General features: G+C 39.7%; 1 protein-coding gene across 3 annotated transcripts in view; it reads left to right on the top strand.

Moving 5' to 3' along the window:
* Positions 1–25,380, top strand: part of ZMAT4 (zinc finger matrin-type 4) — a 313,290-nt gene that overhangs the window by 272,477 nt on the left and 15,433 nt on the right. The window contains exon 6 of one of the 3 annotated variants that reach the window (XM_053916823.2): positions 2,771–2,871. The exons of 1 other annotated variant lie outside the window; for it this stretch is intronic. In XM_053916823.2, coding sequence (XP_053772798.1) covers positions 2,771–2,871 — 101 coding nt within the window. The remainder of the gene's footprint in view (positions 1–2,770; positions 2,872–25,380) is intronic. One more of the 3 variants, XM_024578855.4, reaches the window with a different exon arrangement.

Below are 25,380 nucleotides of genomic sequence, written 5' to 3'. Positions count from 1 at the left end.
ATTGAACAATTAGGAATATCAGTGTCCAATTATGTGACTGAAGTTAAAACAAACCAGTCTTTCCACTGGCCAATCCAGCTTATCATGTGACACATCAAATAGATTTTTCTGAAACCTGCATTGGGCCATAAAAATTTGACAGTGTCCTCGAAGTTCTGTTTTTTTGCCACATTATCGACATAAGAGCAATTCTGCAACATTTCAGTGAGACTCATTAGATGGAATCAGAAAGTAACCTTACTCTTGCCCTCCACTGCCCTTTCAAACTCTCTGTGGGTTTAATGTTTTCCTCCTCCTCGGATAAAAACTGGAGTAAGTTTAATGAATTTTCACTCACTTTTAAGCAGTAAAGATTTCTTTACTCTTATTACTAGATACATAAGAGTTCTCTGTCATTAATTGACATATCCAGGCAAGAAAAATATTTTTTTAACTATCTTCTAACTTCATTAAAAGTTAGTTTTTTCTTTCCTTAGCTCAGTTCTGCTTGGACTGCCTGAGTATGTAGGCTCTCTTTTTCTCTGCCTGGGGCTTTTGCTTTTCTTCTAAGGATTTTGCTTTTCTTTCTTTACCTTGGCAGATTGCCTCAGGTTCCTCCAGGGCTGAGGGATTCAGTGTATCAAGTGAGAAAGGCAAAGGGGATTAAGGTTTACTTGATAGATACATATACAAAGCTGGCATAGATCTTGCCTGCCTTGGCAGGGGTTGCAAACTGATTTCTCATGGAAGGATTTCTTGGCTATTTCAGGAACTCAGATCACTTGATCTGAGCTAAATATTTCCTTTGCGATCATGTTGACCCTCTGAACACTTCTAGCATCTGAACACTTCCAGCATCTTTCCTTTGAGGTTTCATTGCCCTCAACTCCAGTATCTAAGACATCGCAAAACCAGCTCCTCGCATACATGGTCCATACATGGTGTACGGGAACTGTCACATTTCTTATGCTCTGACAAGCTCTGTGAATACAGGCTGTGCCTAATTCTGCTACCTTTCTTTCTTTGCCATCAGAGTAGCTAATAGCCACAATCTCTAGAGCTTTGGATCTTGCAGATGGTTTAGTTTTCAAGAACCTTCTTCCCAAGCACAAGAGGCATGCCTCAAGCTCTCTAGATAGTTCATTGAATCCTTTTCCCATAGGTGACAGGTGAGAGAGAACTGCCCCATAGGGTACGTTCTCTCACATGGAGGAGGGTAAGTAAAACTCACAGTACTGTATAGCTCCCTTTAAGAAATTCCCTACCTCTTTCTTCTCTTTTTTAGACTAGAGGTGAATGATCAGCTTGGGGTTGGAAACTGGTTCCTTCGGATGCCCTGGGTTGGGGCTCTCATAGTCACTTTAGCAATGTGAGTGTAGTTAGCATCCACGTCTTAGGGCTTCATCTGGGACATGGGGACAGAAAGAGTTACATTTGAACATCTCTTTAAAATCGTAATAATAGCTTATTTATGGTGATTACTTGTTATGTGTCAGACACTCTCATACATGCTTTATCTCACTCAGTTTCCCCTAGAATCATATAGGAAATCAGAAGTACAGAGAAGGCAAATAATTTGTATAAAGTCACCCAGGTAGCAGGTTGTAAAATTCTTCCAATGCTGGGCATTATTTTCCTTTTAAGAAAATAAGAACTTTGTCTCTTAGAAAGAAAATACCATGCATTCATCAGAAAAGAAAATGCTAGAGCTGTTTAATAGCCTGGCTTTTTACAATGACAAGACATTGGATTTTGGAGCAAAATTAATGAAAACAACTGTCACTTGCTAAGAATTTTAATATATCTTATTGACTCAATTCTTACAACAACTTTGTAATGCAGATGGTCTTGTCTTCATCTTGCAGATGAAGGAAACTGAGGTCAGAAAGAAATGATGTGACTTCCCCTAGATCACACAACCAGAAGAAATTGAAGCCAGAATTTAGATCTGAAGTTTCAGATCTTGACCATGAGTTCACTTTTCTCTCTGCCTTGATGGGACACACTAGCAGAAGGAATATATTCTATTGTAGATCTCTGAGCTGTGGCAAATGTTTAAAGTTGTTTGGTTAAAGCTGCTTTCTAACATGCTTGACTCTAGATAAGTCAATATTACAAAGGAGTCAGGTTTGTACAAAACTTCTTGAAGCAAAGAGCAACTTATTCATCTTGGAGTCCCCAGTGCCTGGTTCAAAGTTGATAGTTTATTAAGGAAGTAATTAAATGAATAAACAAATGAATAGATAACTTTCTTTTAAACTCTGTGGTGGAAAGTTAGCATTCATGTGAACTAGATTAACATATGATCCTTCCGAGTGTTTACATTTGATAAGATGGTCCTGGAAGAAGAACTCAAATGAGTGAGATGCATGCTGTTTTCTGATTCTGCCGCCCGAGTAGGGGTGGAAGAAGAACTGAGACAGGTTTTCTCTGGAGCCCCAGGTTTCATGCAGATGTGACAGCTTACCATGTGTATCTGCCGTGAGAAAGAGTAGGCTGCTTCTTTGCTTGGGTTACAGAATTTCCAGAAACACTTTCCATCAGTAAAGTATGTTCCAATAATGTCAGTCATTCATAAATGAAGCAGGCAGCTTCTAGCATAATTCGCAGTTATAATACTTCTGCTATGCGACCTACTGACTGGGCTCTGAAAGGAGGGGCAGAAGTGTTGTTGCTGGGGTGGACCAGGTAACCTGTAAGGTGCTCTGAGATGAACGTTTGGAGGTTCTTGGGTTCGTTCAGGGGGGTGAAGACAAGCGTGCAGCTAATCGGGTCTGTCTGTTGTCCACAGGTCTGAGGCGCAATTACAGATGTACCATCTGCAGTGTCTCCCTGAACTCCATAGAACAGTATCATGCCCACCTGAAAGGGTCTAAACATCAGACCAAGTAGGTACTTTCATGCTTTCCCTCCTTGGTCCTTTCATATGTGATTTTTAGATGATGATTAAGGGCTACGCATTTTAATGATTTCAAAATAAATAGGTGGAAACTACACCTCTTTGTGTCCAAAGCTCCCTCGATGTTTTTGCTGCTGAAGCCTCCAAAGGTCCACTTAGCACTACTTGAAGAATGGCTTCTTCTCCTCTCGTGGCACAAGTAATGACAGGCTTCCTTTTTTCATTTTTTAAGGACAGTTCAGCACATTTTTGTACACTTCAGGAACATTTTATATCTGTGCCAAGTGTTTTTAAGTGAACAATGTTATCTTTATTTGGAGGATGTGCCAGACTTCAGCGTTGTTATATCAAATTCTATGAATGTCTTCTGCCACTTCTAGATGAATATTGTTAATTAGTATACAAACCTAAGAAATTTGATGGTATATTAAATCATTTATGTTTGTAAGTATTTCCAGTTTAATGGAATCTTATTTCATTACATAAAACAATTCTCATGATTTTAAACCTGAAAAGGCCAGTCGGGCATATTGACCTACATTTATACTTCTCATCTCTTTAAAAATAACTGACATTAGCTTTGTAGGCATTTTTAAAGTAGCTGCTAGGACTGTTTATAAAATCTGACAAAATAGAGAAAAAACAAGGCATATCTCAAAAATATGTAATTTTCCTGAGTGTGGTTGTTTTCATTTCCATGATATTTACTAGCAGAATCATTTGACAGATTTGACTGTACCGAGGCTTCATAAATAATGAATGATTTATTCAACAAACATTTACTGAGCTGCACCATGTGTCAGCTGCGAGGGGCACACTAGGAAATAGAAGATGAGTTGACCCAGGCCTGCCCCTTGAGGAGCTGACTGCCATACCGCCTTGTAAAGACGTAGATTTTGCTCTAATACCATGTGGACGCTCAGAGCTTTGAGTACTAGGGAAGGGGCCACCGGAGCAAGCTGCACAGGGACACTGGTGTAGTGGCTGAGCACAGAAGGATGAGGTCACGTTCTCATTCTGCTCACCATCAGAACCCTGGTACCAGCACAGCACTTCACGCATCTTAAGGGATTCATAAACATTTTTGATTGAATGAATGTATGATTTTAAGCTATGAGTAACACTTTTCCATGCAGGAGTATGAGGAAGGTGAATTCCAGGCAAGCAAATTTCTTTGTCAGGTTATTTTAAAGACACAGGTCACAGGGGGTCTGGGGTAGGTGAGGAAATGCAAGCCCAGTGTTGGTTACTGATTCTGCCTTTTCCTCCGCACTCCACTGTCTCATGAGTCAAAGCCACTTTCATGACTGGCTTTACTCTGATCCACCCCAGAGCACTTTTCAAGGTAATTCAGCAAAAAGATTTTCTCTGACTTGTGATGGAGTACCTAGAGTGCTCCTGTGGATTATCAGCCACTGCTGGCCACTCCACCAAATAGCCTACTCATCTTCTAACTAGTATATTGTAAGTGACACCATATGCATTCCACTCACCTGCATCTGATGTGCACCCAGACACAGGTAGCTGCAACAATAAATGGTAACCTTTTAGGGGCATGTACTTGTTGTTCTTACTATAGATAATATTAGTGTATCATAATATAATATATATTAAGAACATAAAAAGGTTGACAATAGTGACTTTAAGTGGCATGAGTCCTGTAAATAACTAATGCAGACAGTATCTTCGGCTTCAGGAAAATCCATCCCCCTGTGTGTACATATAAAATTTGACATGCCAGAATCTGTGCTAGGCATTCTCACACCTATTATCTCATTTGATGCACTTCACTACCTTGAGACAAATACTAACAACCCATTATTTTATACGAAAACACACAGGCTCAGAGAGACAAAGAAGCTTACCCAACGTCACCTTGTCAACAAATGGCAGAGCGGGGGTGACTCACAGTGTTGGCCCTGTTTCTGCTTCTTCCATTTCACTCAGTCACCACACACAGGCTCGGGACAGAGGCCTGCCGACACAGAGTACAATGATGAATTTTGAAAAAGGGGGTGTCCTTCCCTGGTGGGATTTAATAAATATATGTGGCTTCAGAAGGGTACCTCTCCTATTGCACTGCCTTCTTTCCAACAAACACAGTTCTTTTATGTCTCAAAAGCACAAGGTTGCTCTCCTTCTGAGGAGTAAAATGAAGAAAACGTGAAGGAAATAATTGTAATAGCCTTGACCCTCATGCCTGTTTCGCCTGCCCTATACCAAATTTAGGATGTGTGTGATACATTGCTCCATAATACTTTGTAATATCTTTGTCAGATTTGGTCTCAAAATTTATGCTGGCTTCATTAAATAAACTGAGAGGTCTTCTCTCTATTTCTAATCCCTGACAGAGTTTGTGGTAAATTGCTATTATTTCTCAAATATAAGAAGAAATCTTTGATGTAGCCATCTGAGCCTGGAGTTTATATGGTGGAAATATCTGTACTAGAATTTTAATTTCTTTAATAGAGTACTATTCATATTTTCTATTTCTTCTTAGATCAGTTTTAACTCATTATTTTTCCATGAATTTGCTCATTTTATTTACATTTTAAAATGTATTGGCATATAGTTTTTCATTATATTCCTTTAATTTTATTTGTAATGTCTATAGGATGTTTTTCACTCCTGATTTTATTTGTGTCTCTTTCTTTTCTTGTTTTTTGACCATTTTTGTTAGAAATTTATCAATACTTATTAGGTTTTCTGATGAATAATTTTGGTGTTTGTTGGTTTTCTCTACATGCAGTTATTTTCTACCATTTAAAAATCATTTCCTTCTTTCTACTCCCTTTCGATTTAATTTGCATGCCCCCCAGCTTGTTAACATCAAAGTATAGGTTATTAATTTTTAAGTGTTTTTGTTTTTCTAATTCATGAACTTAAAGCTCTCAATGTGCCACCACAGGTTGTTTTAGCTATATTCTGTAAGTCATATTTTTTGTATCTCACAATTTTTAATATATTGTATTTTCATCATTATTTATTTAAACATATTTTCTAATTTTTACTGTGATTTCTTTTTTTACTCATGGTTAAGAGAATATTTGGGGGATTTTTCTGTTATGTTTTTTGCAATCCATTTGTGGCTGATTCTACTGCAGTCAGAGGACACACTCTAAGAGACTCCAGTCACTCGATGTTTGTGTTGACTTGTCCTGTGGTCCAGGCCTTTGGTCAACTTTGGTAATATCCTGTGTTCACTGTTGTTTAAAGTACCCTTTTTGGTAATTAGGTAAATGGTTCTTTATATCAATTATGTTAGGTTTTTCAACCTTGTTCACATTTTTTATGCCCTTACGGACTTTTAATCTGCTTATGACATTTATGAGAAACACACATCGTTTAAAACTTCCAACTGTGAATATGGATTTGTCTAAGTGACCTCTTAACATTTTTTAAATATATATTGAAGGTATATAACTTTTCATCAGGAAATGTCCTTCTTTTTAAACTAGGAATACTTTCCTTAATGTATACCAACTCTCCAAAGATTCCCAAATGTTTTCTTTAAACTTTATCCAGCTTTTATTTTGTCCTCAGGTGAAAGGTTAGTGTTATACCAATTACCCCATCAGAGCTGAGAATGAAAGTCAGCCAAATGGTTCTTAATTATTCTAATCTGAGCAATTAAAATAACATGAGTATTAATGTGTCAGCAATTTTCAAGTTCCTTTATTTATATTTTTACTGATAATATCTAGAAAAAGTGTCGAGATGAGTAAAGTTTATTAAATTGTGTGGTGGAAAGAGCATTGAATTTTAAATCTGTAGATTTTATTCTGATAGCAGTTTGCCCCTGAGTGCTCCTGGGCACTGACAGATCTTCAAGTCTCGGTTCCCTTGCGGGTCCGTGAATAGTGGTGAGGAGAACATGACAAATGTGCGCTCACTTCCCATGCCCTTCTCCTGAGCCTGGACTCTTCCCTGCGAATCATGCATTTAGCCTTAAAATTCTTCTTATGACCGGTCCCCCAATTAGCTTTCACCATTTTATTGGAACTAGCAATGTGTCCCCAATGTTATGTCCACCTAGAACCTCAGAATGTGACATTATTTGTACGTGGGGTCTTTGCAGATGTAAACAGAATCTCAAGACGGAATTATTCCAGATTTAATGTGGGCCCTAAATTCAGTGCCTTGTGTCTTTATGAGAGAAAGGGAAGAGAGATTGGGATACACAGAGAAGAAGGCCATGTGAGGATATAGGCAGAGATTGGGGTTATGTTTCCATAAGCCAAGAACACCAGGAGCCAGCAAGTTTGGAAGAGGCAAGGGTGATTCTCCTATAGAACTTTTTGAGGGTGGGCCCTGCTGACACCAAATGATAACTTTATTGACTTGGATATTTTGAGTATGTCAGCTATCTCCCACGTGGTATAATGTTTCTTGTTCTCAACTAATGTCTCAAATTGATAGCTATCAACTTCAACTGGTCTGCCCTACCATGGAGCATCATCCAGTGAGACATCTCCAGCACGAAACTTTGCAAACCACCTTTGACACGTTCGGTCAGTCACAGCACCTTCTCCATACACTGCACGATGTTTTCTTGTGTTTTAGTTGCAATTTCACCTTTATTGAAATAATAATGCATAATATGCAAAAAATATTGCATATTTTCTTTCATCTTCAATGTTAAAAGGGCTACACAAAAATTCACCAATTTTGATGTTTTTTTAATGCACGCTGATATGACAGCTGTCAGAATATAATCTAACAAATTGTTTCGAATGAAGTTACTACTGACTTTATTACTAGTAGTAATATGGATTTTTTTCTCTTTGTTTGGCAAATGCCATAAACAGCAAAATAACAGTCAAATTTTTCTCCATCACTAAATAACAAGAGAAATATTAAGTAGCATTAAGTAGCTAATAAGATTAAAGGTTTAGAAATGCAAGTGATCACACTGACATCTAAAGCAATTGCCTATTAGGTAGATTTTTCAGTGTTTCCAGGGGAGCTAGTCTGTCAATTAGTACAAATGATTAAAGTGAAATTTAAAGGCAGATGAGTGCATACCATAGACTAATGAACAATTCCCATGCAATGTACTTAAATTTGAGATTGGGGAACACTTCAAGCCTTAGGACAGTATATTACCCAGAATAAAGGATATAAAAGTTGTCATTACTTACTTTGATACTTCAGTTGGTTGAAAATGAGACACAAGTGTCTAAGAGAATAAATCAGATTGACCAGAACTTAGCAGCAATTTCTAAATTTGCTTTTTTCTTTGATGGGAAACCTTAAATGGTGATACATATTGTTTTTTCCTGCAGTTTTTTTTTCACCTAGATGAATCCTCCAGACAAAGCCTTTATATTATTCAGTTTTCCAATATACTAATTTACTTGTGAAGTGATTGAGTGGATGTTTAGACTAGTTTTCAGAGCTGGAATATATTTGCTTTAAATATCTTGGAGTTCAGTTCCTGCATTCAGGATAGTGGTTAGTTATCTGAGGGGTGCACAGGAATAAGTAAGATAGTTGCAAGATATGCCACCCATTTCTTACGCCAAGAACGCTTTTTTAGTATGGTAAATAAAAGTTGCTTAAACCCCCAAAAGATGCTCTCTTTGGACACAGGCAAATAAAGCAACAACAAATTAATGCATAGACTTTTCAAAGGCTAAAAACATAGATATTATTTGTGGAATTTTCAATATGGTGTACTGGTATTAACCAAGAATTTCAATAACCAGAGAGTTGGGATTTTGATGTGGTCTATTTTTTCATGAGAAAGTTTTCTCTTCAGAAAGTATACTTTCTGAAAAGTATACAAGTTCAGAAAAGTTCTGAGATGAGCAAGACATGAGACAGTGTTGAAAGTAGAGCTGTCCTCTCCCAAAGAGTGCCAGGATATTTCTCTTCAGTTGATAATTATTTGTAAGCTGCTTGGAAAGGCCTGAAATGAAGAACAATATCTAGAGCCCAACACAACTGTTCTGCCTGTGCTATTTTATGATTCTGGTGGTGCAAACTAACTCTTCTAGGAAGCAGAGATTATGGAGTGTTGCCAATCTTTCTAGCCCGGGGTACTCCTAGATCCTGTGAATAGGGTGCCTGCTGCAGCGCAGGGGTGAGGATGTGGCGAGGCCCATGGGTCAAACGGTGTTCTCTTTTTAGCCCTGTTTTTTCATAGAACATTCTGGTCCCCTGTTGTCAAGAGCCCTTCCTTTTCTGAGGAAGGTCTCTGATGAAACAGAATCAAACTTCTCAAATGAAAGAGACAGTAGCCTGTAGAGAGAATATCGGAAGACAAAAAACAAAGTCAAACCATATAACTCTCTCTATATAGCACTAATGCACAATTCTAACAGCTCTATTTTCCAAAAAGTCTCACTTGCATGCTTTTTCTATATATACCATACCTAGGAATGCATTATAATTATAGTATGTGAATAGATTAGGCCTCTTGCAGGCTTGGAAAGAACTACCATATTTTTCAGACTATAAGATGCACCCTCCCCCAAATTGGGTAGGAAAATGGGGTGCGTCTTATAGCCAGAATGTAGTTTACCTGGCTCACTGGGGATGGGGGGAGGCAGTGGAGCAGGGTCACAGGAAGCAGGAGCAGGGTCTCTGCTGCAGGAAGCTTGTGGCAGCAGGAGTGGGGCGATGCTGCGGGCCCTGGCCTGGGAGGAGGGGTTGTCCAGGCGGTAGGAAGCAAGGGAGGCAGGAGCGGAGTTCCGCTGTGGCATACTATAGTGCTAGGGAGGAGGGTACAGGCCGTGCAGGCTCATTAGGAGAAGAAAGCCTTTGGCACCCATGCGTGCCTCCATCACGGGACTGGTGTGTCCCCCCATTAACATTAACATAGGCAAATTCCACTGCGGGGTCACCTGTCAATATGGCACTGCAGCTGTTGCAAAACTACAACTCCCATCATGCTTGGACAGGTTGGGTTGATGGGAGCTGTAATTTGGCAACAGCTGCAGAGCCACACAGGTTGTGCAAAACTGCTGTCCCCATACAAGAGTGTTGCACAACCTGTGGCCCTCCAGCAGCAGATCTCCCCCATAATAGTGTCTCTCCATAACAGTGCATCATCCTCTGATGTTCTCAGCTACAGAGCCCCCATAACTATGAAGGACACAGTGCTGATAATTCTGTCATTACTGTATTTTGTTGTAGAAAGATACGATAGTGTACCGTAGTCTCTTGCTGAATCTACTGTAATTGTGGAAAGATATCAAAGCAGAGAAGGATTTCTGCTTTAAGGGATGTAATTAAATATTTTACCACATTTTTTGCTTCAAATTTTTTTTTTCCTATTTTCCTCCTCTAAAACCTAGGTGTGTCTTATGGTCCGAAAAATACGGTACTGGCAAGCACCTTCATTCTTTCCTGTTACTTCTAGCATTACTGCTGACATCTAATATTTCTCAGCTCACTCATTCTTCTACCCATCTCTTTCTTGGGGGACTCATAATCATTATTTTGCCTTGCTTGAAATTTGCATGAGTCACGGCTGTCTCCAGAGTGGTTCTGAGCTGATGATTTAATGTCCCAGATTTAATTGTGGACCCCATTGAAACCTCTCACATTCTTTGTCATGCTGCTTCAGATAGTCATCTAGGACCAATCACCAGCCTGACATGGTTCTGAAAAGTGCATCAGGAAAGAGGGAAAAGTCTGGAAGGCGGGTGGTGGAGCCCGATAGGCCTGCCTGGGAGGCGGACAACCAGAGCCCTGTTGTCAGCCCTGTTTCTCACACTCTGTGGCTCTTAACAACTTTGAAACATTTGACAATCTACCCATTGAGATGCAATTTACATACAATAAAATACATAGATTTCATGTACACAAGCTGATGGGTTTTGACATGCATACACCATGTAATTACCAGCCCAACTAAGATATAGAACATTTTTACAACCATCAGAAGTTCTCTTGTGCCGCTTTTCAGCCAATACCCCACCCAGACAAACGCTTTTTGATATCTGTCATCATAGCTTAAGTTTGCCTGTACTAGAACTTAATAAAATAATATGCAGTATGTATTATTCTCTTTCTGGCTTCTTTTGCCCAACATAATGTTTTTGGGACTCATTAATAATGTGGCACGTACCAGTAGTTCATTCTTTCCCTGTGTGGCTTGGAACAAATCCTGGCCCCTCACCAAGTTTCAATGTCTTCATTTGAAAACTGGGGGAGTTGGAATATGGGGTGGTTGAGGTCTCTGTCAATTCTAACATTTTCTTATTTTATGACTTTGATATTTAGCTTCTTTAACTGTTTTATATATATTTTTTCAGCTGGCAGAAGATTGGCTGTGAACTAACCCTTCTTTCGTGTTTACTTCTCTCTGGCCCAGAGGGGATCCGCCCTTTAATCATGTTGTGTGAGAGAAGAAGGGTCTGGAGGCCTTTCATTCTGTCCTCAGATCAGAGGTCAGGGCCTTTCCAAGTGCTGTCTATCAAGTGGAGGAAAAAGGGTGAAGCTGTTCGTATAAGGAGAAGGCAGAGAAAGAAGCGTATTTTAACTTTATTCCATGCCATTAGTACAGATCACAAACTCTGGTGGCTTCTCAGGCCTACAGGGGTAGGTAACAGGGAGTTGGGAAGGTTCTAAAGGGGACCTTGGCCCCTCACCTGAACAGTCCAGGCATCTGGACTTGCACTCATTCTGGATCTTCTCTAAGTGGCTGTAAGCCCTTCCCACACATTTCACCAAAATTCATTGAAAATTAGTGTGTTTATTTATAAACTATATTTAGCTGCCATTGACTTTTACTTCAACCAAACTTTAGTAGAATATTGACTTTGGCCAGAATCTGTCTACTCCCTTAAAAATGATCATGGAGCATGTAATGCCAGGGAATTTAATTAAATAAGTGAAGAATTTCTCTTCATATGGGTTGATTTTGTTGGGAAAGTGGGGAGAGGAGGTAAGATGGGAGTGGAAACATGCCCTCGGTTGTGTTACTGAGTTTGTTCTCCATCGCCTCTTTTCGGGTTGAGGAGAGGATTGAGTGGGTCCATTATGGCTGGAACTTTCATAGTGTGGGTAGGGTAGTGGTGTGAGTGATTGGACAAGTTAGCCCTTCATGCCATATAATTCAGTTCTACAACCAAAATCTACTGAGCACCTAATATGGGGCATTAAAAACTGGCCTTAGGGACAGCAGAAGGAGATACCGAGATAATTATACCTCTCAGGAAATTTATAATTTAGTCAAGGGGATGCAACAAGTAGTCAAGTAATAATTGTTCAAATCAACATAAGATATGGTAAGTAGAAGAGGTACAAAATGCTGGAATTCAGAAGAAGAAGAAATTGTGTCTGGTTGGGGGCCCTCAGGAAAGGTCATTGAGGGGTGAGTACAGGAAAGTGGTTCATGAATGAGACCTCAGGGTTCAATCCCAGCTCTGCTTTCTACTAAATGTGTGACCTTGAGCATGTTACTTAAAGACCTATCTGTGACTTAATCTTCACATTGTAAAGTATAATAGATTATAAAAATGCTTTCCTAAACTGACAGATGAAGATTGAGTTGTTAAGAACAAAAACAAGCACTACTCTGCTTAGATAGTACTTGACATGAAGTTTTTCCACAATTAGTGTTGCCACTGTGTATGAACAAAATTAAACTTGAAATAGGCCTCGATGAATGGGTAGAGGGATGTTGAGGTAGCAATACTTCTATGGTCCCAGCAATTCTCCTGTAAGATTGTCTCAGACTTCTTTACAGCAACCTCTACTTTCTTGCCCAAATTGAAAAAGTTCATTAAAAAAGTTCACTTCTTCTCAGGGTTTAATATCTTCCCAAAATGACATTAACCAGACAGTGGAATGTGGAGATTTAGGTCAGGACTCCAAAGACCATCCTCATTCTGAGTTTCCTGTGGTCATATGCCTTCTACCTGTTCAAAGTCCTCATGTGCTACAACAGGTTCAAGCTTGATATTCAGTCTTGCAATACCAGAAAGAACAACTTTTTAAAAAAGTAACTTTTAAAAGATCTTTATTTATTTATTTTTAGAGAGAGGGGAAAGTAAGGAGGAAGAAAGTGAGAGAAACATCAATGTGTGAGAGATACATCAATCGGTTGCCACTCATATGCACTCAGTTGGGGACCTCGTCTACAACCCAGGCATGTGCCCTGACTGGTAATCAAACTGGCAACCTTTCAGTTCATAGGCTGCCACGCAATCCCCCGACCCATACCAGCCAGGGCCAGAAAGAACATTTTCTGAATAGTCCCAGTTACATATCCCCAGGCTTCCCGCTTTATCCAGCTCTCTGAGTCAGTTGCGTTTTGTTAATCATTTGTAGTTAGGACATTAGTCTCCAAAGACCATTGATTATAAACCTTGAAAATAAATTGAACTATGCCCCTGGTTAAATTTTCTAAAAATCATTCTCCCAATATTCTTTGAGACGCCATGAATAGAGCTCCTTAACCATTCTGATTATATGGAGCTCACTTTGCTTCCCCGTTTGCATCCTTTCTATTCAGGCATCTATGTGCTTCTGCTCATACCAGAGTCTGGCTAATCTCAGTTGGGAGGGTTTTCTTAAAAAACGAATACTCTTCATGTACAAGAGTGATGTCTCTTTTAATGTTAACCACTGTTATTTCAATTATAACTTAATGACAAACATTTTGAAGATTTGGGTTTTTTTCCTTCTTTGAGTTAATTTTTTCTAGACCATTCTAGATTATGTTAAAGCTAGCCAGATGGAACCAGAATCTGGACCTCAGTCAGAATATAAATTTATATAAGCATCATTATAGTCATATATATCTGTCACTCTTAATAGTCCTTAACAGCAAATAGGAAATGTATGTTTCTTCTAGAGCTTTTAGGGTCACAGAAAAATCTCAGCCTATTTCATGCTGAGTAGTCAAATACAAATCAAAATCTATAAAGCTAGGTTTCAGAAATATGGGTGATATTTCAAGCTAGGGACACAATGAGTTCAAAGTTCTACCCACAGCCTCTGGTGCTATTATACTCTTTAGAGCTATATCTATCTGTTCTCTCCCTTATTTAAGTGCCCTTTCTTCTAAAGACACCTAACAGGATAACATGAGCACTGTATTCTTTTTGATTTCTAAAACCATCACCACCAAACTCATTTCTGTTCTAACAAAAAGATCTTATAATAACCTTGAGTAGATGAGTTTCAGACCTCTGATTTTATTTCCTTGATAATAGATAAAGTTCAAATAATACATTCTGTTTTATAACATCTTTCCAGTGCTAAATAAAATAAGCTTACTTATAGCTAAGGTTTTCATGAGCAGGCAACTTACTAAATTAGAATCTATTGTCCTTAAATGTCTATATGAGAAAGGACACATTAAGTTTCTGTTGTAGATGGGTTTTACTGGGTGTTCTAAAGTTTTTCTCATCTTAAATACATCCTTAGGTTAGCATAATTCTTACTCCGGGCAATGAGTAGAAGGGGTTTCAGATTTTTCAGCAGCATCCACACTTCAAAGGTTTGGAAGCCAACTATACAGGTTTCTGTTTCTTAGTCTTAGAACCAGATGTCATAATTTTGTTATTCCACATTATGTAAAAGTCCTGCAGGTAAAAGTGTACCTTCCACGAACAAGGGAGATCAGGTCAAAGTATCATCTGAAGGACTCCTTACAGCCAGGAATGTCAGTGGCCAACGTCTGTTTTTCCCCTTCTAAACGTGAAGGGAAAGGGGTCAGGCTCTCTCACACCTATATGGCAGCAATGCATCAGTACAAGTGAAATATTCATCAGTGCTTTTTAATATATGTGTACATTGGAGAGGTATTTTTCATTTCACATTAAACTCTCAAGAAACCCAGTAGCAAGTAACTAATTAGCTAATCTAGAATATGCAAGTGATATTTCTATAGTGAATCTAGAGAGTTCATTTCTGTGAGCAGAATTTGGTCCACTCAAGATCTGGAGGTTTTCAGTGAGGCAACAGGTCATGGCGAAGGAAACCCAGAGTGTTCATCGATTGGGTAAATAGGTTAGCAAATAATTATTAAGTGACCCACTGTGTGCTAGGTTCTAACTCACTTAGTAGAGCATAACAAATTATTGTTTCATTCTTATCCTTAAAGTGCTTGTGTAACTTTTAACTGCAGAAACACTGAAGCTTTGTGATTCCAGAGAGTGAACCCTTAATTCTTTGGTGCATTCACATTGCAAGAGAGATGACTGGTGCTTTTACTCAGGGATGAAGGTCAGTGAGTACTGAGCAGCTGTCAGCGATGTGGAGCTGGGGGATGGCACAACAAGGACCTTCTGTGCCTTCAATCATTAATATTGTCACTAGGAATGAAGGCTCTTGTACAGCTCTTGGTGCCCAAAGTAGCCTAGAACCTGACTTAAGGAAGAAGGAAGGAAGACAAGCTCAGGATCCAGGAGGAAGTCAGGTGTGAACAGGATGAGGCACCTGCCTATGAACAGGAAGTTCTTTTGTGTGGGTGGTCATAAGGGCTTCGCCTGCTAGGCCCTGACCCAGAGGAAACTACTTTCTTCACTCAAAAGTTTACTTGTTCTGGGTTCTCTTTGTACAGCCCTTGTACTTATATATGATTATTTAAATCTGGTAAACCTGATAGGATATTTTATCATTATTAAGTGATGGGAAATAACAGGAATAACAATTATATTAAGAATAAGTGACATTGGTGATCAAAGAATGATGATTAGAGACATTTATCTGTCCAACCTCTGTTGAAAATTACTCTAATTATTCTTTCTCTCATCATGCTTAAAACACTTTCTCTAGTGTACGGTTCTAGGAATCAACAGCAGATTATTTGCACCATGTGACTCAGATATTCATAATAGGAATGCCTTTAGTGCTCTAAAGCACACTCTTCTTACTACCCATGCAGGTAATTTCTCTTTTAACCTTGAAGTCGGATTATTCCTGGATCTTTTGAATAAAATATCTCATCCTGTGGGCCACAATGGATGCTCACCAATTAATAGTCTTTCCTTTCCCCACTGTTTAATTAGAATTGAGGCCAACTCAGAATTAGAATGACTAAAATCAATGAAAATCGTGAATATCATTCCAAAATGTTCTCTGTTGATTGTAATTTCTTCATTTCCTCAGGAGGATGTGACAGGCTGTAGCAACTGGCCTGCCTTATGATGTGATTTCAGGGAATTGATGTCTCCTCTCACAGCGATACCCTTCCTCCCATACATGCCTGCTAGCTAATTGTCAAAATTGTCTTTCCCAGAGAAAAAATTTACTTTGTCTACTTTCCCATAGAAGTCACAGAGGTACTTGTACAATGGGATGTATACGTGAAAAATATCAGAATCTTACCTGGGAGAGGTTTAGATGGTAGGCCCTGAGATAGAAATGTAAAGGATGTCATTAAATGGGGTAGAGAAGGCAGAAAAAGGAGGCTGGGACTAGCAAGGTTGAACTTGGCCTCTTTAGGTCCAGGGCTAGACAAGCTTGAAGAAATTACACCTATTTCCATGTACTCTGGACTTATAAAAGGACAAGGGAAAAATATAAAACTTGATAAGTTAAATATTTTCTTGTACAAAAATACTTCTAGACCCCCATGACATCATAGTTTTGTCCACTATGACTTATTGCACTTCTTTAGCTTAGTGCTGATAAAACAGTGATTTCAAATATTTTGTAACAACTGTAGATGACTGGCAGCATGAGTCAGCACATTCGTATCCTTTTGGAGGACTGGCAGGGAGTAAGTAGCTTCCTTGTGACTTTTAGTTGGAGAAAGGTTATCAGACAGCTGACGTACGGCCTCTGAGAGTCAGGATGAGAAGGTGGAGAGGACTCCTCCTTCCACTACTGGCCACTTGGTAGAAGGTCAGTGGCAGCCCCTGTGGGGAGCCTGACCATGGGGAGCAAAAGTAGGACATGGAAGCCCTGCCTCTGGATTCTGCTTCCTACCCTCCCCCACTACCCCAGGATCTGACTGGTTTTCAGAGTCAAGGGACAGCTATGTTTAGAGACAGAGCCACTGTCATCTAAGAAGTCATGTCTTTTTCCTCTGGCCCCAGAGAGTTGGAAGTAGAGGTCCAATTGTTCCAGTCAGAGACTTGGAAGTGGAGTGAGATACACTATTGAGTTCTGCAGAGCCATTCATGGGAAAAATTTCTTAAGACATAGTTCTAAGTATATTTTCAAAAATTTAGTTTAGCACATTGCTTTTTTCTCATAGATTTTCACTTTAAAATTATTTGTTTTACTAGTAGTGTTCAAAGAAAAAGATGAATGATGCCTGCTGCCATTGGATTTAGACACAGATCGAGTTATGATTCCTGGCATGTGCCTCCTTTTGCAGAGCTGCAATTCTTAAGAACGGTTCAATCCCACCCTCCGTCTAGCTAAAATCCAGATAGTTCGAGGATATAGGGCTACTCAGTAGTGTGAGCCCTACCTTCAAGAAGCCCAAAGTTTCAATTAGGAGACTAAATTAAGAGATGAGCATAATAGAACATTTAAATGCTAACATATGCAACATGATTTTATATAACATCATGCAAAAAAATTGAGAGACGGGAGAGATTAGTGCAGACATGAATAATGAGAGAAATGTGCTTGGATGAGATGAAGCTGGCTGGGGAACAAGGGTGAACTCAGTTTGGGGCAGGCTCAGTTTAAGGTGTCTGAGAACATTCGGGTGGAGGTTCCAGTGGTCATTTAGGTCTGTGGGTCTGGAGTTCACAAAACAGATGATGGCTGGAGGTGCAGACTCCACAGGAGATTACTGAAGTGAATGCAATGAGAATAAATGAGATCCTTCGAGGAGAGCATCTGGCGAAGAGCAAGAACACACACACTGCTGCACATGTGTGTCTGTGCGCATGTGCACGTACCCAGAGTGACAAAGGAAAAGAGGTGAGAATGTTTTCTCGTAACGGCACATTTTATATTCCCTTTCTAAGCAGGAGGAGAGCAAGACAGATAAGTGTTTCGGAAGCAAAGGAGGAAAACCATTTCAAGAAGGAAGGTGCAGAGCAGGGTAACTGAATACCAGAAAGAGTTAAGTAGGAAGATGACCAAAAATCCCAGAGGGTTCGTCAGTGAGGGGGTGCTGGTTGACTTTGGCCAGGAGAGTCTTGCTGAAGCTTCAAGACCACCATGACGGCAACGGCTGGGTTAAGAACGGAGGGAGGGAGTTTCCTACCAGTGTTCTCCCCGAAGGAGATACAGTGCCCTGCAGCCCGGAGATGATAGCAGTGAGAAGGGCAGAACGTTGCGAAAGAGCTCAAAATTAAACAGCGGAACCCTCTTTTATAAAATAAATAATATGTGGAGTTTGAGGGAAACAGAACTCTAAACAAAATTGCCACCGGCTGTACTTCCCCTCTTGGCCCTGTTTTTCTCTGGAAGCTGGAGGAACCATTTGATAGTCATTACTGATAGGACAACAGAGAAGGAGTGGAAGGCCTTTCTCCAGCCTGGCAGATGGAAGGAATATTGAGATTGGCAGGGACTTTAGTAAGTTGACTTTAGACACATTGCTTTTGAAGTAGGTTTTGAAAACCTACAGCCTGTTTTGAAAACAGGCCTGGAATGCAGATACAAGCCATGGCTTAAAATGGAGATTATTGTTTCTGCTGGATAAGTGAGGTTAAGGCTTGGAGATGAGATACATTCTGCAAAGGAGAGAAGGGGACAGAGAGAAAGAGAAGCACCAGGTTTGACCTTAGGCCTCTGTGGGCACTGGTTAAGCACTCTCTAGTGCTGTTGGCCTTGCATCCGACGCTGGAGCTTGAAGTGTGCAGGGCAGGATGTTGGAAAGGGAAATGGATATAAAGCAGGGAAGAACAAGCTCAAATTCATGAGTGTGAGCTCGAACCTGTGAGGATGACAGAAAACTACCTTCGACCTCTGTGAAGTGAGCATTTTGAGGGGGAATCTGGTGTGGAAGGCACAAAAGCGTGGATCTTCCAAATGGAAAAAGACAAACCCAGCAACAGACAGGGAAGAGGATTCCAGGAAGTGTGGCTCAGCCTAGCCCTGTCAGAAGCTCTGAAACCACCACAGAACACTAATGAAGCTGCTGAATAACAATATAAGACAGAATGTTTAAATGCCAAATGAAAGACTCAGCATTAAGTGCTGAGTTATTTTTTGTCCCTCTTTGAAAAAATATTAAAGAAATCAAAGATAGAGTGACTTCTGAGGTTTGCAATTTTCTCAGGAAGATGAACTTGTTTTATTAATGAATGACATTCTGAATCTCTTTGCTTTAGGAACATGTACAAAATATAAATGAAAGACCATTTCTTTTTTTAGTTGAACCATATGCCTTTAATAAAAATATTCTAGACTCACATGTGTAGGATAATTAACATCCACCTGTGAATGAATTATATCTAGAATATTAAGGAACTAAAATATGACCTGGAAAATACATGACCTTATCTGCATACTGAGATTACTTTGAGGTGAAAGATAAAACCTATTTTCTCATTGATGAGCATAAGAAAAAAGACACAATTCTTCTGGTGAGATGGCTTAGCGATTTATTACAGAGCCGTCTTGGAAAATGGACCATCTGCGATCAGAAGTATTATTATTTATATAATTTGTTCAGGACAACAAGCTATAATAAAATGTCCAATTTCCCTTGGCAAAATTGTCTATTTTACTTCCAATATATATATTTAAAGTGTGACAGAATTATGGAAGAACATTCCAAAGAAAATCGCTTTGCTGCTTTGTGAATGGGTGGAGCTGGAAACTTATTAGGTAGCACTAGTGTTGGCTGTGACAGGAAGCCATCTACCGAAGCGAGCACCAGGACGAGAGTTAGTCGGAGTGTGAGACCACCCTCAGGGGGAAAGAGTGTAAAACTTACAAGCGACATCGAGCCCTTGCCCAGGTCCAACAGCTCCTGTACAATTTCTGCCTGGGAGAGCTTGTCACGAAAGCTTGGTCACAAGGGGGCTTATAAAGATCATTCCTTGGTGCTCTCTTCTTTTCTGTCAGCATGCTTTCCAGAAGATATCTTATCCGAATACACACACACACACACACACACACACACAAGCTCTGTCTATCTATTATCTATCTATCATCTATGTACGTATTATCTATATGCCTATCTATCTATCCATTTATGCATACCCATATCTATGGATATACATAATCAAATCAACCCTGATCTTTCCTTTGGAACTTCAGACTTCCTACTCACGTGTCCAACAGGCATCTTTAATTTAACATAATTAAAAAGAGAACACTTGACTTCCCTCCAAGACCTTCTACCTTCTTGCCACCCCTCCCATCTCCCATATCTTTAAACAGCACTACCATTTATCCAGTTGCTCAAGGCAAAAGTCTAGAAATTAAAATTGATTCCATTCCTTCCCTTCCCTTCATTTCCACATGGAATCTGTCAGCAAGTCCTGTGACTGCCTCTACCTATCTCAGATCTGTCCTCATCTCTCCATCTCTTCAGTTGCTGTCTTTTCTGCACTCCCTGCAACAGCCTCCTAACTTGCTCCCTGTGGGCACATTTGCTTTTTTATATGCCATCTCTCACACTGCAGGCAGCATAAGCTTTTAAAAATATACCACATGTTTTAGTCTTCTTCACTGAAAATCCTCTGAAAGTTTCCCATTGTACTCAGAAGAGAATCCAAACTTCTTGTGTTGCTCGCAGAGCCCATGAGATCTGACCTTCACCCAGCTCTCTGTGTCAGCTCAGACCAATCTCTCCCTGCCCACTGTGCTCCAGGAATACCGACTGCCCTTTGCTCTGTTTTTCAACCAACCAAACATTTTGCTGCCTTGTGTTTCCTGCAGTACCTGGAATCTCTTTCTGATGTGTCTTTCCATCAATCACCAACATGACAAACTCCTCTTTGTCAATCAACACTCAGCTTAAATGTCTCCTAGGTATTATTTGTCACATCATTGTATTTTAATTCTCTACCTTACTTATTTTCCTCTGAAATTTCTATCTATCCATTTATCCGTGCATTCCTCCATCCATTCACCCATTCTTCTATGATTTCACACAGAGAGTAAAAGTTCTAGAGAGGCAGGGATTTTCTGGGCCTTGTTCACTGCTATATCTCCAGTGCCTCAAGAGGCCAAAACACAGAAGGTATGCATGGCTCTCTGGTATTACAATGAGAGACAGATACTTTCAATATAAGATGGGAAATGCCATTTCAGGGGAAGCAGGACATGCTATGGGAACACAAAGAGGGGAAGCCAACTTAGCCTGGGAGAAGACTTCCTGGAAGAGGTGGTGCTTGACTTGAGTTGTTGATGAGTAGATGTACAGGAAAAGTAAGGAAGTTGGTCTCGGAAGTGACACCACCATTAGTAATGGCTGGTTTATATCTTCAGAAAAAAGCCTGGAGAGTAGAGAGAGAGGAATGAATCAACAGGAGTTAGCTAGAGTAAGCAGTCCTCGGGGTGGGGCAGGGGAGGGGCTTATTCTATAGGTAAGAGAGAACTAATTCTATAGGAAATGGAGTCACATTGACGTGATTTTAGAAATATCACTGTGGCAGACTGGAAGAATCTAGAAGCAGGAAATTATCAAGGTAGTTCAGGCAAGACTTAGGAATGATCCCATCTTACATCATGTAAAATTATAGCTGCAGGAATTTCAGGGAAAATAATACTAAGACTGAATGATACTAACTTTGATATTTTCTTGTTATTTTTATTGTTTCTTGTTACTTTTCCTCACTCTCAAGAGTCCTGAGCTGAAAACTGATATTAACAAAACTTATGTCAGTGGATATGATAATTAAATGAAATAAAGTATGTAAAATACCTTATGTGCTTCTTGGCACAGAATAATCAGTAAATATCTTTTATTTCCCCTATTAACTCACACAGTCATTGGCTTGGGGATAGATTCATGTGCAGAGTATAATATAAAGAAATTATGTTAAATAGAAATTTAGGGTCCCAAATTCATACCATCCATATAATTAAATATGAAACCTTAAGGAATGCACTTTATATCATATCATTTATAAAATATAGAATAATAATTTTCCAGGATCAAGTGACATGAGGTATAAAATACTATATGAATGTAAGGTGATATTATTTTGGTTGTCAAGCCAGCTGTAGCCAAGGCATGCATCTTATTCTGGGATGAGACTCAATCATGGCTTTGGATTTTTTTCCTGGCATTTTCAGGTTCCAAAGTTGATGGCATAACAAACTCAGCAGCTACCTTTAAACACAATATATCACTTACTACTTCTAAGTAACTCCAAAACATCACAATGTCCATTTCCTCTCTATTAACTATCCATTGCTGTGTAACAAATTATCTCAAAAGTAAATAGTTTAAAACAACGAATATTTGCTATCTCACAGTTTCTGTGAATCAGGAATGATGTCAAGACATAGTCATCCAAAAGTTTGACTGAGGCTGAAGGATATGCTTTCAAGATGGCGCCCTTTCACGGCTATTGGCAGGGTGCCTCTGTTCCTCACCACCTGGCTCTCTCCTCATGAGATGGCAGCTAACTTCGTCTGGAGTGATAAATCCAAGAGAAAGAACAGGAAGGGAGACATAGCGCCTGTGCGCCAAGCCTCCAGAGGCACACGCTATTAATTCCATTTTTTTCTGTTTGTTACAAGGAGTTAAGTGCAGCTACTCTAAAGAGGGATTAGGGTAGAGTCTGGGCTCCTTCTCTTAAAGGGAAAGTTATGAAAGAATATGTGGACATTTTAAAGCCACCACATTTCTCTATAGTCAAAGTCAAGGAGTGGTCCCCTGGGGTCCCCTTGACCATCAGCAGAACATGTGGCTGCCTACCCTGGTGAAATACTTATCATGGGGAAGACCCGTCTTCTTTCCACAGAACCAGGTCAACCTATTTGCTCCACTTGTCCCAATGGAGTTTTATTTGCATTCATTTTTATGTCCTAATACACTGTCTTTTAAAAACCATGACATTTTTGGCAAGACCAAACACAGTGCCTGCCAAAAGTAGGAACTCCATAAATATCAGTTCAATTTATTGAAAGATTCGGAATGTAAATAGTTTATGGGATCCTTTTTTATAAGCTGTAGAGGGAGAGGATGTAAGGGCTTGAAGAGTAGGATCATGGATCAGGAAGAAGGCGAAGTGGCCAAACGACAGAGAACTGGGCTCTCTACGTAGCTTTGCAACTGCACGTGTCTATGGAAGGCTAGTCTGTGAGGTCTGAAGGTGGAATCAACTCTCTGCAGCAGGAGCAGCAGCTTGATTGGTGGCAAGATGACTTACAGACCGGGAGCTACAGTGGGGAAGCTTCTCAGATCTTCCAAAAGGAAAGCCATTATCAAATATGGGGTAGGAAATACAGCCCAAAAGAATGAGCGGGTTCAGCAGGAGCAAGAAAGGGCTATTATAAGAAACCTTTTCAAGTAGATTTTAATTTTGGAGACACACCAAGTTGTAAATTCATCTCAGACATTTAAAATGCAGTAGATGCTACTACAGCCCTGGCTGTCCCTTCAGCCAGCGTTTATTGAGCAGCAGTTGTGTGTCAGCCGCTGTTCTCATGGCGTGCACGTTTATTATCTCATTCAGTCCCCACAAACACTGTATGGGGAGCTTTATTATTATTCTTTTTTATAGGAGATCACTGTTCTGGCAGCTTGTTCCTTGTTCGAAGTCACGTAGTTAGCCAACGGAAATACTGGGATTGGAATCCAAGTTTTTAAACTTCATTGTGTCACAACTTTCATTTCTTCAAATGAGAAATTGCAAATGAAGATTCATCATGGATTAAATAACGTTTCTTGAAATATAGCATCTCCCTAAATAAAAGACTGGCATAGTAAACTATAGGTCTAACTCAGTCCATGAAAAGCACCTTGCTCTGGGCAACAGTTTTACTGCAAAAACATTTAAAATGTGACCGATGACTTTTTTTAGAGTCTCTCCTGCAAATTCACATCTTTCCCATTCAGAGATGAGGTTGTATGTCTTTCGCAACAAACTCACCTTTCTCGAACATCCGGCTATAACCAAGGCATCTTCTGCCGCATAACATCTAATAACTATGTAACTACTGCAACAGTCCAACATAGCAAAATTAAAAAATTTTCGAATACTTGACTTACAATTATACTTTTAATTGAAATGTCTATTAAAATGTAATTATAGATTTACCTATAAATGTATAATTAAAAGGAAAATGTAGTCTTTTTTTTTTACAATTCTTATCTGTTAGAATTTGCTCATTCTCCATTATTTCTTCAAGGAAAGAAACCATTTTCTCTTCCTGTCTGGTGTTGCTCGATGACCTTTGATTTCTACTGCTGCTCTCCATGCACACGTGCTATCCATTCACACATTCGTTCACTTAGTCAACATCATTCACTCACTCTCGACATATACTTATGGAGCATCTCCTATGAACTAAGCACTTTTCTAGTCGCTGATGAACTGTTTTGGGTTGTAGGCCAACCCCTGTGCTCAGCTCTATGGGGACAGAGATGTTATGTAAGACACTATCACTATAATAAACAAATGCAATAGAATAGAAGGTATGATGGTATTTTATATAGAATACAGTGGAGATGTGGATATTAACATCTCTAATATCAACAATGCTACTATTAGTTATATAATATACTCTTATTACATATAATGTATTGTTTTACCTGAAGGTCCTCAGGTACTTTGTAGAGAAGTGACATGTCAGATAAAAAGTAGCCTTTCACCAGATGGTCATTGTGTTAGGCTGGGACCTGGTCCTCTGGATGCAGGTGTGAAGAGAGCACTCAGTGTGCAAGAACAATATTAGGGCAAATTGGGAGAGAAAATGCAGAGTGATCCAGGAGAAACTGGGAAAGCGGTCAGACTACACTCCTGGCCCAAGTGAAGGAGAGCAAGAAGGAAAGTTGGGTGGAAGTCTCCTGACTACTGTGTAGTCTTAAGGAAAGCAGGGCCATTGGAAAATAAAGCCATTGTCTGCCTCCGAAGAACTCCCCACCTTCAAGAAAAGATGGGCCTTTACATCTTGGCTGCCCAGAGTCATGATCTGGGCGGAGCTCTGGAGGAAGAGTCAGCTCTACAGGTGGGACCCTTGCTTGACCACGCCCCCTGCAGGTGCAGGTCTGTGAGGCATATTCTCAAGGCTAACATCATTACAGTGAGCCCGGCACCCCGGGCTGAGAGGGCAGAAAAACCTAGGCTTTGCCAGTTTGGTGCCCTTTAGGGGAACTGCCAGCTCAATATGGCTGGTGCATAAGGTGCATTTTTGTTGGGGTAATGAGGAAGTGAAAGGGGCAGATATTGAGGAATAATTCCAGAGATGTACAGTATCCACATCGCACAGTCTAAAGTGTAATAAATCTAAGGGATTTAGGCAATAAGAAGACATTGGAGAGTTGAAGGAGAGAAGAGAACTAATGCAGTATTTTTTTTCCTTCAAATAAATCAGTGGATGGATTAGAATATGATAAAAAAAAAACAGGGATAAAAGTTGGGACAGCTTCTCTTCTGAACTATCGCAGGAACACGGGAAATGCAGAAACTCAGAAATGGTTTGAAAGTAGAATTAACATCAGT

The sequence above is a fragment of the Desmodus rotundus genome, chromosome 13 (genome assembly GCF_022682495.2).
Source record: "Desmodus rotundus isolate HL8 chromosome 13, HLdesRot8A.1, whole genome shotgun sequence".
Taxonomy (NCBI): Eukaryota; Metazoa; Chordata; class Mammalia; order Chiroptera; family Phyllostomidae; genus Desmodus; species Desmodus rotundus.
This window is presented reverse-complemented; position numbering and strand designations above follow the sequence as displayed.